Below are 14,486 nucleotides of genomic sequence, written 5' to 3'. Positions count from 1 at the left end.
GATTGGTGAGTATGGAACAGCTGACCATCTGTTGGTATAATTTCAAGAGAAGGAGAGGCAGGGCATCTCTGGGACTCACTTCCCTTCAGTGTATGCCAGTGTGTTTATTTGGCATCTGTAGGGCCCTACCAAATTCATGGCCATGAAAAACACATCACGGGCTGTGAAATCTGGTCTCTCCCCATGAAATCTGCTCCTTTGTCTGCTTTTACCCTACACTATACAGATTTCAGGGCAGGGACCAATGTTTCTCAAATTGGGGGTCCTGACCCAAAAGGGAGTTGCAGGGGGGTGGCAAGGTTATTGTAGGGGGATTGCAGTATTGCCACTCTAACTTCTGCATTAACTTCAGAGCTGGGTGGCCAGAGAGTGGCAGCTGTTGGCCGGGTGCCCAGCTCTAAAGGCAGCGCCCCATCAACAGCAGTGCAGAACTAAGGGTGGTAATGCCATGCCATGCCATGCCACCCGTATTTCTGCGCTGCTGCTGCTGCAGCAGTACCACGACCCCCGCCCCACAATAACCTTGCGGACCCTCTCCCCCTCCCCACACATGCAAATCCTTTTTGGATTACAGTTACACCACCATGAAATTTCAGATTTAAATAGCTGAAATCATGACATTTTATGATTTTTAAACTCCTATAACCGTAAAATTGATGAAAATGGACCGTGAATTTGTTAGTGCCCTAGGCATCTGTCCTGCTGAATCTGAAGACTTTCTTTCCTTTGACTGTTTTATTGCATATTGCGAGATGAGCTCCTGGTGATTTCTACTGTTCCATTTCCAGCGTTCATTGAGCCAATGATGCCTTTTAAAAACTGAGATACATTTTTAAATTGTTTTCTTAGTGCAAAGATGTGTCAGTGAGTTTCCTCAGGGAACTTTGGGAACATACAAGAAAAGGTGGAGTGAGTTCTCTTCACAAATAGTTTTTAGATAACATAATTTTTATGAAGCATTTTTATCCTTGTGGTAAAATATTCGTAGCACTGAAGGTTAGGCTTGTTTACATTCCAGAGATGAAATTGTATACAAAATTATTATGCAGCAGTTCAAGGAACTAATTAAATGTTTTATTTTGTAAATTTAATGAGAAATTTGAATTTTAGCTGTCAAAATTAAATATGCAGTAGATATGGCTACTAAATAAATATTAAAGAATCATTTAAACTCTACTGGACTGTGTGAAACCAACACTTACGTTCTCATCAATTTTGCTTATCATGGTTGGGTTAGTATAAGCACTGAAATCATAGTAACAGTTAAGAGTCTGTGTTTGACTCTGTCTTTGCAATTCGTCAAATGAAACATTTTTTAGTTTGTTTTATTTTCATCTTTAAAGTGTTGGCTGGGTAACTGTATGGAGGGACGTTAATATGAAGTCAAGTCACACACAAAAATCTCTCTCTCTCTGGCCTGTTTTAAAAAAATCAAACTCTAAGGTTTTCTACATTTTTGCAGTGGCAAAGAAGTAGAGCAAAAATAGGGAACTGTCTGGATAACTAGATGATTTGTAACTGCTAGTGGCTCACTCTGCTATGGGTGGTAGTCTAGGACAGCAAAATACGATTGACAGAAAACTGTGGGCTGGTAGGCACAGAGATTTGCTAGTTTGCCTGAGGCAACAGAACACAGGTACTAGCTTTGGATATTATGCAATTGCAGAGTTTATTTTTAAAGGAAATTTGTACATGCTATATTCATAAAAAGGAACTTGTCCTTCCTTTAATAACTACAGCTTGTCAGTATTTTACATGAAATGCATCATGAAGTGTATCGGTAATGATCTTAAGCTCGTACCCATTCCTTGGAATGGAAACATTTTGACAATATACAAAGTTGCCATAAGCTAATTGTTCATTCTCTGACTCCTTGTTTGATGGCACAGTCCTTCAGTGCACAGCTGGTGGGAGGTGAAGGAATGCATTTCATGGTTCCTTCATCCACAGTAAAAAGTTTCACATCCCCCCCACACCTGGTGTTCTCTTGCATTCCCTTGTTGTTTAGGTGGACCACACATCAGCATTATTACTAAAGTGGATTGCCTTCAAAATAGCTTTTACATATGTCTAAAGTTAGGATTATTACAGTTTTTGCAACTATCAAGTAGTGACATTCTCAGGTGTTGGATGTAGAGCTGGGTAAATTTTTTTTTTTACAGTAAAAATGCAGTTTCAGGTGAACCAAAACATTTCACAAGTTTGCATCCATTTCACTTAATTGTTTCAGTCTAAACATTTGGAATTTTCTGTTTGAAACCACTTTTCATTTAGAACTTTCCTTCAATTTTATTTTAAAAAATTTTTAATGAAAAAGCTTCAAAATCTAAGTGAAACTTTTTGATTTACCTGAAACGGTGGAAGGAGGGGGAGGTGTTCGAATTTTTGAAACTTCCAAAATATCTGTAGACAGAGGCCCTATATTCCAAAATCTGAATACAGAGTTGGAATGTGGTTTAAAAAAAATAGAAAATGGCCACATGCAAAGCCTGCTTGCTGGGCCCAGGTGTAAGGTGATCCCTGGAAAGGCACAACTTTACAAGCAACAGTGTCCCCATTCCACTCCCCTACTGTAATATAATTTCTGCACAACTGAGATACTGACAAAAATTGCTACCAGAGTCAAATACATCTTCTAGCTGTTCTGTGTATTGGGAGAAACTTCCCTCTCTTACATCCCTGGATAGGAATATTTAGGCAGGTGGAGGCACCAAATTTTAAATAATAACACTATCAAAATGGCTCTTCAATTGGTGGTGCAGAGGATGAAAAAAATCAAATATATTAAGAGTTGTGGGGGTGTCTTCTTCTTCCCACTACCCCTCTCTCCTGCTGGTAATAGCTCATCTTAAGTGATCACTCTCCTTACAGTGAGTATGGTAACACCCATTTTGTCATGTTCTGTGTGTATATAAATCTCTTCACTGTATTTTCCACTGAATACATCTGATGAAGTGAGCTGTAGCTCACAAAAGCTTATGCTCAAATAAATCGGTTAGTCTCTAAGGTGCCACAAGTACTCCTTTTTAAGTACACACCATAAGTGCAATCTGTTTAGAGCTACAGTAGTCACTTCTTCAGACATTTCCAATAGTTATGGCTAGCTATTATTTTCATTTGTTTACCTCATGGCTATATTTTTATTTTTTGTCTATCTTCTTTTCCAGTGCACTTCATACCACTCTAAGAGGAATCAGAATAAGGGAAGAGAGTTTGATATATACACTATTAGAATATTCTCCTTCTTTTATTGAATCTTCATTCTTCACTTTTGCAAGACACTACAGCATTCTGCTTACTCTGTGAAAATATTCTCTTTACTTCACAAATAGGGGGGCTTCAAAATGTTTTACATAATTTGTGGCCTGACATTTTCCAGGGATGCTGAGAAGCCACAGTTGAAACTATGGGTGCTGAGTTTGTCTGAGAAATTAGACCACTTGCCCTCAGATGCAAGTACTGTATGATTTATTTCACTAGTGCTAGTAACATTAGAAAGTGCATTGAGACACAAGAATGTTATTTACAATCAGAAGTTTATGAAATGTTTTTATTTTCTCTATTCTATAGAACATGAAAAGCAGCGGTTATGCAAGAGCACAGATTATATGAATTTGCACTTCAAAGTGAAATGGTTTTATAATGAGTATGTGCGAGAACTCCCTGCCTTCCAGGAAGCAGTGCCTGAGTATTCTCTGTAAGTAGTGGGGAGAATTTCCCCTGAGTTTGTGCTCTGCTTGTTAAGTTTTATTTTCTTTAAATATTTATCCATTATAACACTAAAAGCAGAGTGCATTTAAGCTAAGCAGCACTAATAACCCTTTCTTTATACTCTGCACACATTTTCCCCTTAATTCTTTATTCCCAAAAATAAGTTATACCAAATATTTTAAAAATTGTTAACCATTTCAGATTAATGTGTTTATTCAACAATAGTATTTAATAGAAGGGTTTCACAAATGGCAAAATCCTAAGGCCAGAGGATGGCAGAAAATGTGGGTATGGCAACAGTATTAGCTATTTGTCATTATAGTCATTTCTTTCCAAAACCTGGAGTAAGATACAGTACTAATGGGCAATAAGAGCAATGAAAGGTTTTATTCCATATGACTAATTTTCTTCTGCTGCTTCTCTTTTCTTCTCTCTTGCTGCAGTTAATTCACATTTTTGGTTCTATGTCTTCTGATTTTTAGAATTCCAATAACTTGCCTCAGAAAGTTTGGGGTCTGTCATTGGTTTCCATAGACCATAAATCCAACACGGCAAATAAAATATACCACAGCTGAGGTTTTACCAAAGTAAAACTACCTCCAGCTCATCCCATTATTAGTAAGAATCCAAACGTATGCTAAGAAAACAAAAAACCAGTGGAATCATTCTTGATAAAAGACACTTTCTAATTATCAGACAATAGAAGCTCACATGCACATGCACCTTGATCTGTGCATGATGTCCCCAATCCTACTTGGTTGGGGAGGAAACAGAGGAGAAATAGATCATCCTCCTCCAGCCCCATAGAGATTCCTTAGAAAAGATAATACAGCCTCTTTATCTTTGCTATTGAGAGCCCCCATTGCAAGGACTTTAGGGGCAGCCACAGCCTGAAAGCTCCCTTAGTAGTATGATTCAAAATGCTTCCAGGATGAAGGGCTCACCCAGGGCTAGAACTGTTTGCCTCCTACACTTCCCCGAGGAGCTACATGGTGATCCACAGGGTTTCTAGGGAGATCTCATGGCCAATTCTGTGGGATTGAGAAACTCCCAATAAACTGATAAGAAAGGAACTCTAGGAGAGAACCTTTAAAGCTGTCTTTGCTCAGAATTCCTTCCTATACTTTCAACTGTGGGAGGGGATTATGGGGCCCCATATGTTTATATACATATTCGTAGAATCATAGAAGATGAGGGTTGGAAGAGACCTCAGGAGGTCATCTAGTCCAATCCCCTGCTCAAAGAAGCACCAAGCCCAACTAAATCATCCCAGCCAGTGCTTTGTCAAGCCAGGCCTTAAAAACCTCTAAAGATGGAGATTCCACCACCTCCCTAGGTAACCCATTCCAGTGCTTCACCACCCTCCTAGTGAAATAGTTTTTCCTAATATCCAACCTAGACCTCCCCCACTGCAACTTGAGACCATTGCTTCTTGTTCTGTCATCTGCCACCTCTGGGAACAGTCTAGATCCATCCTCTTTGGAACTCCCTTTCAGGTAGTTGAAAGCAGCTATCAAATCCCCCCTCAGTCTTCTCTTCTGCAGACTAAATAAGCCCAGTTCCCTCATCCTCTCCTCATAAGTCATGTGCCCCAACCCCCGAATCATTTTCGTTGCCCTCCGCTGGACTCTCTCCAATTTGTCCAAATCCTCTCTGTAGTGGGGGGTCCAAAACTGGACACAATACTCCAGATGTGGCCTCACCAGTGCCGAATAGAGGGAAATAATCACTTCCCTCGATCTGCTGGCAATGCTCCTACTAATGCAGCCCATATGCTGGTTCTCTAGATATACACAAATTTGGTATTTATTTTAATGTTACTGACTAAGGGGCAAGCCCTTCTCCACAAAAGGCACATACAACTCCCATTTATAGCAATTAATGTTTTAGCAGAATTAATGCTTATGATGTGAAAGCAGTTAAATAACAAATTGTAATGCTATTTGATAATTAAAATTGGCCAAAATAAAAGGATCATATTTGCAACTCTAATACTGAGTGTGACATCTTTCAAAACTCCATTTTTGCAGCTGCCAAAACTGAGTTTATACATGCAAATCCAGAGCATACCATATGCAATAATGTATGAATGAAACAATTATGAGGACAGTTTAGAAGTCAGATCAAAATCCAAATGGTTGATATTATATATAATCACAATATTAAAGTCCCTTAATGTCATAAAAGAGCAATAACTCTATGTATATTCCAGAATAAAATGAATATTTTAAGGCAAACATGAAACATCAATGGTTGTAATTTTTAGATGGTTTGAGCCTTTTGTCATTCAATGGTTGGATGAAAATGAAGATGTCTCAATGGAGTTTCTTCATGGAGCACTGGAAAGAGACAAAAAAGATGGAGTAAGTCCTTTTTATAAAAAATTGTATTACTGCAGGAAAGAGATTTGGTATTACAATGTCCCTACAGTATAGGCACTCCTTATGCTGTGTCCTTATTAGATATCACACGTTATGCAGAGTCATTACTGGCCAGTACTTACCCTTCAGTGCTCACCCTATGGCCAGGTTCCAACTCCTGAATGATTTTTTACCTACCTAAGTGCCACTTCCAATTGCAGTTGTAGAACTTAGTTGCTTGCCCTAGACTAGTGCTTAGTGCTGCTTTGCACTGTCCAGCAGCTGCTACGTTTAATCTGTGAGGTGTCAGGCCTTCAGAGGTTCCTTTCTATAGTTTCTGCATTGGTTTATACAGACCTTTCAGCTGAGCACCCGTTCGGATGAATATTTTTACAGGAAAATATCTTTATCGCATGTTTATTCATGCAGTGCAAGGATTCAAATATCACTACAGCAATGCCATATTGCTATAGTAAAAGCATTCTCCAGCTAGGAGGGGGAGTATCTAAAGTTATTAAATTCAAGTCTCATTTGCTGCAAGCGACACTCCATAAGATTATATTGCTGTCAGACCAAAAAAACCATGGGTAAAATCCTGGCCCTGTTGAAGCCAATTGGAGTGTTGCTGTTGACATCAGTGGAACCAGGATACCATGCCACATATTTTGTGCAGAGATTCAGATACTTGTGGTACAGCTCCAAAGAAGGCTAAATATTTACGTCCTGGTCCTGAAATGCAGCCCTGTAGCACAGATTCTTTGGAGTGTTAATGAAGCCAATGAGACTCCATACAGGTATAAGTATCTACACTAGCAGATCCCAGTGCAGGACTATTGCTGAAGTTTGTAAAGCTTCATTCTGTTCCCAGAAGAGCACAAAAGAACACATCAAATTACTGTCTGTGTTAGAGCCCTTAAAAGTGAAAGCAATTTTTTTAAAATTTTCATTTTCTGGCTCTAGGATGGCTTTAGAAGTGTTAGAAATTCAATGAATACTGTTGTATTGTCAGAACATGGATCTGCAAATGTTAACTCATTTTAATGGGGTTTTTTGTTCCCTCCCCCTCTTTATTCTCCTCTAGTTCCAGCGAACATCAGATCATGCCCTTTTCTCTTGCTCTGTGGTAGATGTCTTCACACAACTCAATCAAAGCTTCGAGATTATCAGGAAACTGGAGTGTCCTAATCCTGAAGCACTGTCTCATTTAATGAGAAGATTTGCGAAGGTAGGATAAAATCAATACATCTTGACCACGTTTCAGAGAAAGCAACGTTCTGTTGTCATTGTGCTTAAAAACATTCTAATGTTATTTAGAACCCATATTCCCTGTTGCAGACCAGGAGCCTTAGAGAAGTTATTTTGTTTTTATTCTTGGGAAATGACCAGTTTATTTTCTCTTAATTGATCACCCAGTTTGAGGAACTCTAATCTCCTCTGGACTTCAAGTTATAATAGAACTAGATATAAGCATATGTTACCAAATGTCTTGACAACTTTGGTGTTCTTGTTAATCATTGAATCACTACTTAGATTTCAGAGGGATTCATCAGTGAAACATATAGTGATCTGTCAGGTCTGTGAGATGGCTGGAAGAAATCTGGAGCCTTACTTCTGCATAGTTTTGGCACCAAAGCATTGTTGGTTGAAGCCCCTCCAGAGTTTGTTTGTTTTGTTTCTTGCTCTGCCACCTCATCGGCATGTTGGTCCTGCTGATGGATAGTTTGTTCTGTTAGGCTGTTTTGGAAGCTTGGTGAATTTATGAGCTTTTCTTGAAGACCCAGTGCAGCCAGTTCATCTCTCATTCTCTGATGTCACTTAAAATCAACGATTTCCATTTTCTGTGGATTGCTAAAGAATACATTGAAAAGTGCTGCTCTCTGTGGGATCTTATGTGCTGCCCTCTCTTTCTCCATTTTAAGATTTCACCATTGAGAAATACTCCCTGCTTAAGGTCTATCAGCCAGGATTTCTTAACTTACTTTATTGTACAATATTTCTAGCTATACAGTATCCTTCCAACATTTTGAACCAGATCCTTGGCCCCTGCTAAGATCTTTTTGAATCTTCAGAGCAGCTTAAAGGGACCTAACCAGCCTAAAAGAGCTTCTAAAGATTCCCCAGAATGGGGATGTCCTAAGCTGACATAAAGCAGGCATAGCTGACTTTACACCATTTACTTCCCCAACCTCTGATATAAGGGGAATGTCAGGAATGGGGAATGCATGATAGGAATGTGTAGGGACAGGAGGGCCAAAGCCAGAGCCCCAGGTTTGGAGAGAGGAAAGTTTACTTTGAGCCACCTTACCCCACCCCAACAACATCAATCATCAGCTCAGTACAGAAGAGTATATGACCTTCTATACTTGTTAAAGAGATACCATAGAATTGCCAGGTAGCAAGGCCATCAGGGACCAGAGCCAGTGCTATGACAAAGACCCTCATTTCTAACTGATCCTCCAGAATCTACAGGGCTTGGGAGTGGGTCCTGGGGCCTATTTGCAGTGTATGATGGGGGAGAAACTCTAGGAGGGAATCCTCATAGGTCTTTCCTCCCCAGAGCTCCCAGCTGTAGGCTTTGCTTTGGAAGGGGAGGCAGGCAGCATGGCTTAGTGGATAGAAAACTGGACCAGGATTCAGGACACTTAAGTGCTATTCAGGAGACTTAGATGCTATTCTAAATCCAGCTGCCACTGCATTGTTAGGTGACCTTGGGCAAGTCATTTCACCGCTTTGTACCTCAGTTTCCCCATCTTTAAAATGGGATAATAATGGTTGTCTCCTTTGTAAAGCACTTTGAGATCTGTTGATGAAAAGCACTATGCAAGAGCCAGATATTATTATTTTGCTCATTTTGTTTCTCAAAATAGCATAAGTGGTTAAACTACGTCATGTGCTATTCACCTGCCATTGTTTGTTTGTTTGTTAACCTAAGGTTATTTCTGGGTTCTATGGCTGAGTCTCAAGTTTTAGACCATAAACAAGTTTATTTTTCTGAATGCCAAAGATTAAGCATTTTTTCCTTTGAAAATAGACTCCACTGCTGAGACCTTGCATGTCAAGTTCTCACCTTCTGCAGGTATTTAACAGCTGAGTTTACAGGGTTCGCCCTTAAAGACTTGCCAGTTGCCTTAGATAATTAAATAATATCACCTGAGTATTTACAGTATTTCCCTTAACTCCCAGAATAATAACTACAAGGAGGTAGAGGTAATACTGCTAATACAGGGTGATCACTGTAGATATACTTGAAAAGCAGGGTTTGTTATAGAGCCTTAACTATAGTTGTAATAAACCTATCTGGAAAATGTGGTGCTGTGTGCAAGTGAAATATCACACTTCAAGTAAAGGCCAAAAGTAATTTTCTCTATCATATTTGAAGGCAAGTTTGAACAGCTGGGGGTGGATCAGCCACCTGTTTTTTCTAGGTTTATTGATCTGCTGTTTGATAAGCTTACACATTGTGTAAGGCCAGCTTTCTACTTGGATTGCCACAGTCTTGCAAGCTTTAAAATTCCATGACAGTGCCAAGGGCTAAGAAATAGTTTGTATTTACACATAATTCTGTGCTTTCATCACTTTTCTCAGTCTGTAAACAAAGTACGTATTCACGTGATTGTTGAGGATTACGTTCACATTGCTGATATTTAAACATTGCTCCTTTGGTTCTTATTTTTCCATTACATTTTAATCTGTAGGTTGTCACCCTAGAGGATTTTGAGCATCACTAATGTTCTGCTTAGTACATGTTGCACAATGCACAAACTAGAGCCCCTCAATGTTCTTACTTCTCAATGTCAGTATAACTAAATGCAAAGTATTTCTGTTATAGAAAATTACATTCCATTAAAAAAGAAACATTATCCATTGTGAAGGGATTTAAAATGTGACCTTTCCAATTTTCTAAGCAAATGCAAACTAAAATTTTGTAAATTTAATCCAGGACAATTTTCTATCATTTACAAATATTATCTGCTTTGAAAACAAGCCTCTACTTTCACTTGAATACTATTTTGTATTTTTACTTACCATTCTTCAGAGACTGCTACATGATTATGTATCTCAATTAAACATTTCCTTTTCCACGCCAGACTATCAACAAAGTGCTTCTTCAGTATGCTGCAATTATTTCAAATGACTTCAGTTCATACTGTGATAAAGAAATTTTGGTAAGTAAAGTTTAAAAAATACTAATATTATTTCTGATATTATTTCTGTCTTTAAAAAGTGCACTTAGAGGTCTTATTATATTAACTGGAAATATGATCATTTTTATTGCAAGAAAACGAATGGAAAAAGGGAGAGGTTTTTTCCCAGAGGATAACCTATTTTCCTTGATTACTTACATTGTAATATAACAACTGATGGGGGTTGGTGGAAGAAAGGGGAAATTAATATTAGAAGGAGAAATACTATGCACAGAGAAGTGTGGAAGAAACTGGTGATTTCCTATATTTGAAGTGATTACGTTGATGGAGATTTGCACCCAAAAACCTTAGCTCTAAATTAAGGAGGTTTTTGTGTGTGACAGAATCCTATATTGTTCTCTCCTAAATCCCAGTAAATGATAAATGACTGTAATATGACACATCCTCAGCTCCACCCATCTTCTCCTTCTCCATGCAGCAGTGAAAAAGAATGGTAAACTAATGTGCTGTCTTGTTGGCTGCAGAGAATTCTTGCATGACAAGCCCAATGGACACAGCAGTAAATAAGACACAGACAGTGCAGTTAAATAAGCATTACAATATTATTAACGACTTAACATAACCAAGGAACACCCTTGCAGCAAACTGACCCAGTGTGTGGTGTCACTATTGTGCCATCAAGACCAATACACCCAGGAAAGGCCTTGCTGGGCCTTGCCCAATGAGTACTTCAGCAGGAGTTGGCATATACCATACTATGTACTACTTTGTCCTCATTTGAGTAACTAAGGTGCAACCCAAGAGGTACCTTATTCTGTCCGTATATTTAGGTTCAAACCAGTCAAAGTCATTTGCAGGACCTGGCCTTTACCTGTCACATCTTTATGCACAGGTATGGGATTATGTTAATTGTTCCTTGACTAACAGCAATGTTTGGGAGAAATACATAGCTGTTAAAGGGACAGTGTTCTCCAGCCTCAAAAGATTGGGCCGTGCTGGGGAGATAGAAAATCCCAGACTGAATGGCTAGTCTGTAGTCCTGGAGAATCCTTTCTCAACCCCTAAAAGGTGGTCAGGTGAAATTCAAAGCCCACAGGACACCTGGTCATAGCAATAACAAACTAGGATGTGCAGGAACCAGTGCCGGGGGAAGAGACAGCTCAGCAAAATGATGCTGAGAACCAGGAAAGTCCTCCAGTAAATAACCCTCTTCCAGTCCCTTCTAGAGAGGGAGCAGAGCTATTAGCCACCAGCCACAGCATACAAATTGTCCTATTTGGTACTGCAGGGGACTGGCAAAGAACAAATAGGGAGCAGCCACATGAAACTCAGAATACAGGAAAATCCTCCCAGAGCACAGAAGGATGGTCTCACCCGTTGCTGATCCCAGCAAACCGTCCCTGAATGGGGTGGGCATTCTGTGAGGTTCTTTGCACATCAACTCCCATTAGAGTCTAGACAACTTAAGGGTGTTTGGAGGAGAATCTTGGCTTCTGGCAAGACTGGGCCCACTATCCTAAACTAAGCTAAAGTAAAAGATTTTGAGAAAATGAAAAGCTGTTGTTCAAAAACCCAGAAGTTCAGAACGCTTTTATAGATTTATGAAAGTTGAGAACTAAACTGGAGCACAAATTATTTTTTTCACACATAGAACTGGGGGAGGAACTATGTTGGTGAGATTGGAACTGAGATTGGAAATGAATAAATGGAAAAATGGAAATAATATGCCCTCGTTGTCACCGGAGCTTGATATTATCACAATCCAAAGGTCACCAGCATATACAACAAAAGGAATCAGAAATAAGGTATAGCTAAATAGCTGTACGCAGTGTACATTTCCCAGACCTGAAGAAGAGCTTGGTGTAAGCTTGAAAGCTTGTCTCTCTCACGAACAGAAGTTGGTCCAATAAAAGATATTACCTCACCCACCTTGTTTCTCTAATAGCTAAAGAGCAACAGTCCTTGGTTCCTTCCTCTTCTAACCACCACAGACAACATTTGAAATATTAATTTTTCTACCAAACCATAGCGATACGTATGGTGGAAAAAGACTTAAATATTCTTTGCTTACTATGCAATTACATTTAATATAATGTCAGTAAATAAAACTAAGAGTAATGAGAGAGTTTAGAAACCTGTAACTTTAGGCAGTGGTTTTATATAAATATTTCTACAAGGGAATGAATTTTATTCATATGGATGTGTCATATTTCAGACTCCCTTTCTACTTCAAATATCTTCATCTTTGGAGCCCCTACCGAAAACATATTGAAAAAGACATACATAAGGAGTTTCCACACATTTTGCATCTGGCAATGCTTAAATCTTGCTTACATCAGAAAGAAGACACTAAGCAGCAAGCCAGGCTTGGCAGCCAAGAAACGCAGCTAGTCAGTTCACAACATACCAGAATACCATGTTGTCATAAGTTTGCCCAGCAGGTCATTTTCATGGTTCAGTCAAGGTTCTTCATCTTGTGAGCTATTGCCATAAGTAGCGGAAATAAGCAATCAGTGTAGATATAGATATACACATGCAAATGTTGTGTGTCTTTATATGGATTCTCCCTACCTCCCACAGGAGCCACTGAGCTGAAAATACCTTGGGGCAGAGTATCTCCCGTGATGTGGGAGTGAATGCATCCCCTGTTTTTCCCCCTCATGCATCTGTCAGTAATCCAGCCCACCTGCTCCAGACGGTTGTTTATATATGGGTTTGGCCCAATATGTTGCCATAGCCAATTGCACTTTACATGTAGTGTGCAAGTTAATTAAGATTTGTAGTATTGTACCTACAGTTCATTTCAAATTAGGACTCTGATACCTAATGTTAGGTCATCAAATCACACTGTTTGTGTTGCCTCTTAGTCTTTCCAATGGGATTTTTTTCATCATTGAAGTGATTGATTTCTGAAGTCACCCTGGAACGCTAATCTTTGCTGAGGCTTTGGATAAGGTTGTTCTCATTATGGCTTTGTGACGGAGAAAAGGCATAAAGGATTACAACAAATGACTTTATAGAAAGATAACTTATTTTTACTAGAAATCATCTATTTGAAATTCATATTTCTAGATTGATGAGATTTCATTTGATTTTGTGATCCCAAGTTCTACTAAAACGCCATCTCCTGTTTTTCATTTGCTAGAAGAGATTTAAATAAATACTGCTTTATGATTGTAGTTAAGTGCAAAGTTATCAAATTTATTTTAGGACCATTTTATTAATTCCATTCAATAAAATTTACAGGAACTTTTCAAATAAAAAACAGACATAGCTGTACATTTTCTATGGTGTGTACTTCTTTATTAAATGTATCATCATATTTCCCCACAGCCTGTCACTGTTTATGAACATATTTCAGTTTTATGCATTGTGCTTGGTATTCAGTTTTGTGTGTTGTTCTGTTTGGCTGTCTGACTCCTCTAAGGTGCCATAAATAGAATTCTAAGGTTCAACATATGCAATAAACTGGGAACATTTTTGAACCTCAGATCTACTCTCATTGAAGTCAATGCAAATTTTGCCAGTGAATTAACAGGTGCAGGATCAGGCCCTTAATAAGCAACTATGATCTCAGAGGAAACTTTGAAAACTGTCTTATTAGGAACAATTCACCTGATACTTGTTCAATGTATTTATCTTCTCTCTTCCTTTATTGCCAAGAGCACTGGCAGTTGTTTAGAACAGTGGCTCTCAACCCGGAGTCCGGGGCACCGTGGGGGGCCGTGAGGAAGTTTCAAGGGGGCCGCCAAGCAGGGCCAGCATTAACCTTGCTGGGATCCAGGGTCCCAGGGTAGAAAGCTGAAGCCCTACTGCATGGGGCTGAAGCTGAGGGCCCTGAGCTCTGCCACCCAGGGCTAAAGCCTAAGCCTGAGCAATGTAGCTTCACAGGAGCCCCTGTGGCGTGGGGCCCCAGGCAGCTGCCCTGCTTGCTACCCCCTAATGCTGGCCCTGGTTTTATATGCAGAAAACCAGTTATTGTGGCACAGGTGGGCCGTAGAGTTTTTATAGCATGTTGGAGTGGACTCAGAAGAAAAAAGTTTGAGAACCCCTGGTTTAAAAGAAATACATGTGCTGTATTCCCCATCGGAAATCATAATCATGTTAGTGACATCACAGATTGTTTCCAAAACAAGCAATAATGATGTGTCAAAAAGAAGATGAATACAACTAAGCAGTAGGTAACAAGTATACTTTTTTCATGGAGGTAATGTCAGAAATGACATACAAAGATGACCAGTGGTTCTCAAATATGCTCTTAAAAGAGAGA

General features: G+C 39.2%; 1 protein-coding gene across 2 annotated transcripts in view; it reads left to right on the top strand.

Annotated features, from left to right (window-relative positions):
- The window catches only part of UNC13C (unc-13 homolog C), a 387,958-nt gene that overhangs the window by 276,391 nt on the left and 97,081 nt on the right, over positions 1-14,486 (top strand). For both annotated transcript variants that reach the window (XM_077828069.1, XM_077828068.1), the window contains 4 exons: positions 3,571-3,697; positions 5,978-6,074; positions 7,153-7,296; positions 10,160-10,237. In XM_077828069.1, coding sequence (XP_077684195.1) covers positions 3,571-3,697; positions 5,978-6,074; positions 7,153-7,296; positions 10,160-10,237 — 446 coding nt within the window. The remainder of the gene's footprint in view (positions 1-3,570; positions 3,698-5,977; positions 6,075-7,152; positions 7,297-10,159; positions 10,238-14,486) is intronic.

This window comes from Eretmochelys imbricata, chromosome 10 (assembly GCF_965152235.1).
Source record: "Eretmochelys imbricata isolate rEreImb1 chromosome 10, rEreImb1.hap1, whole genome shotgun sequence".
NCBI lineage: Eukaryota > Metazoa > Chordata > Testudines > Cheloniidae > Eretmochelys > Eretmochelys imbricata.
This window is presented reverse-complemented; position numbering and strand designations above follow the sequence as displayed.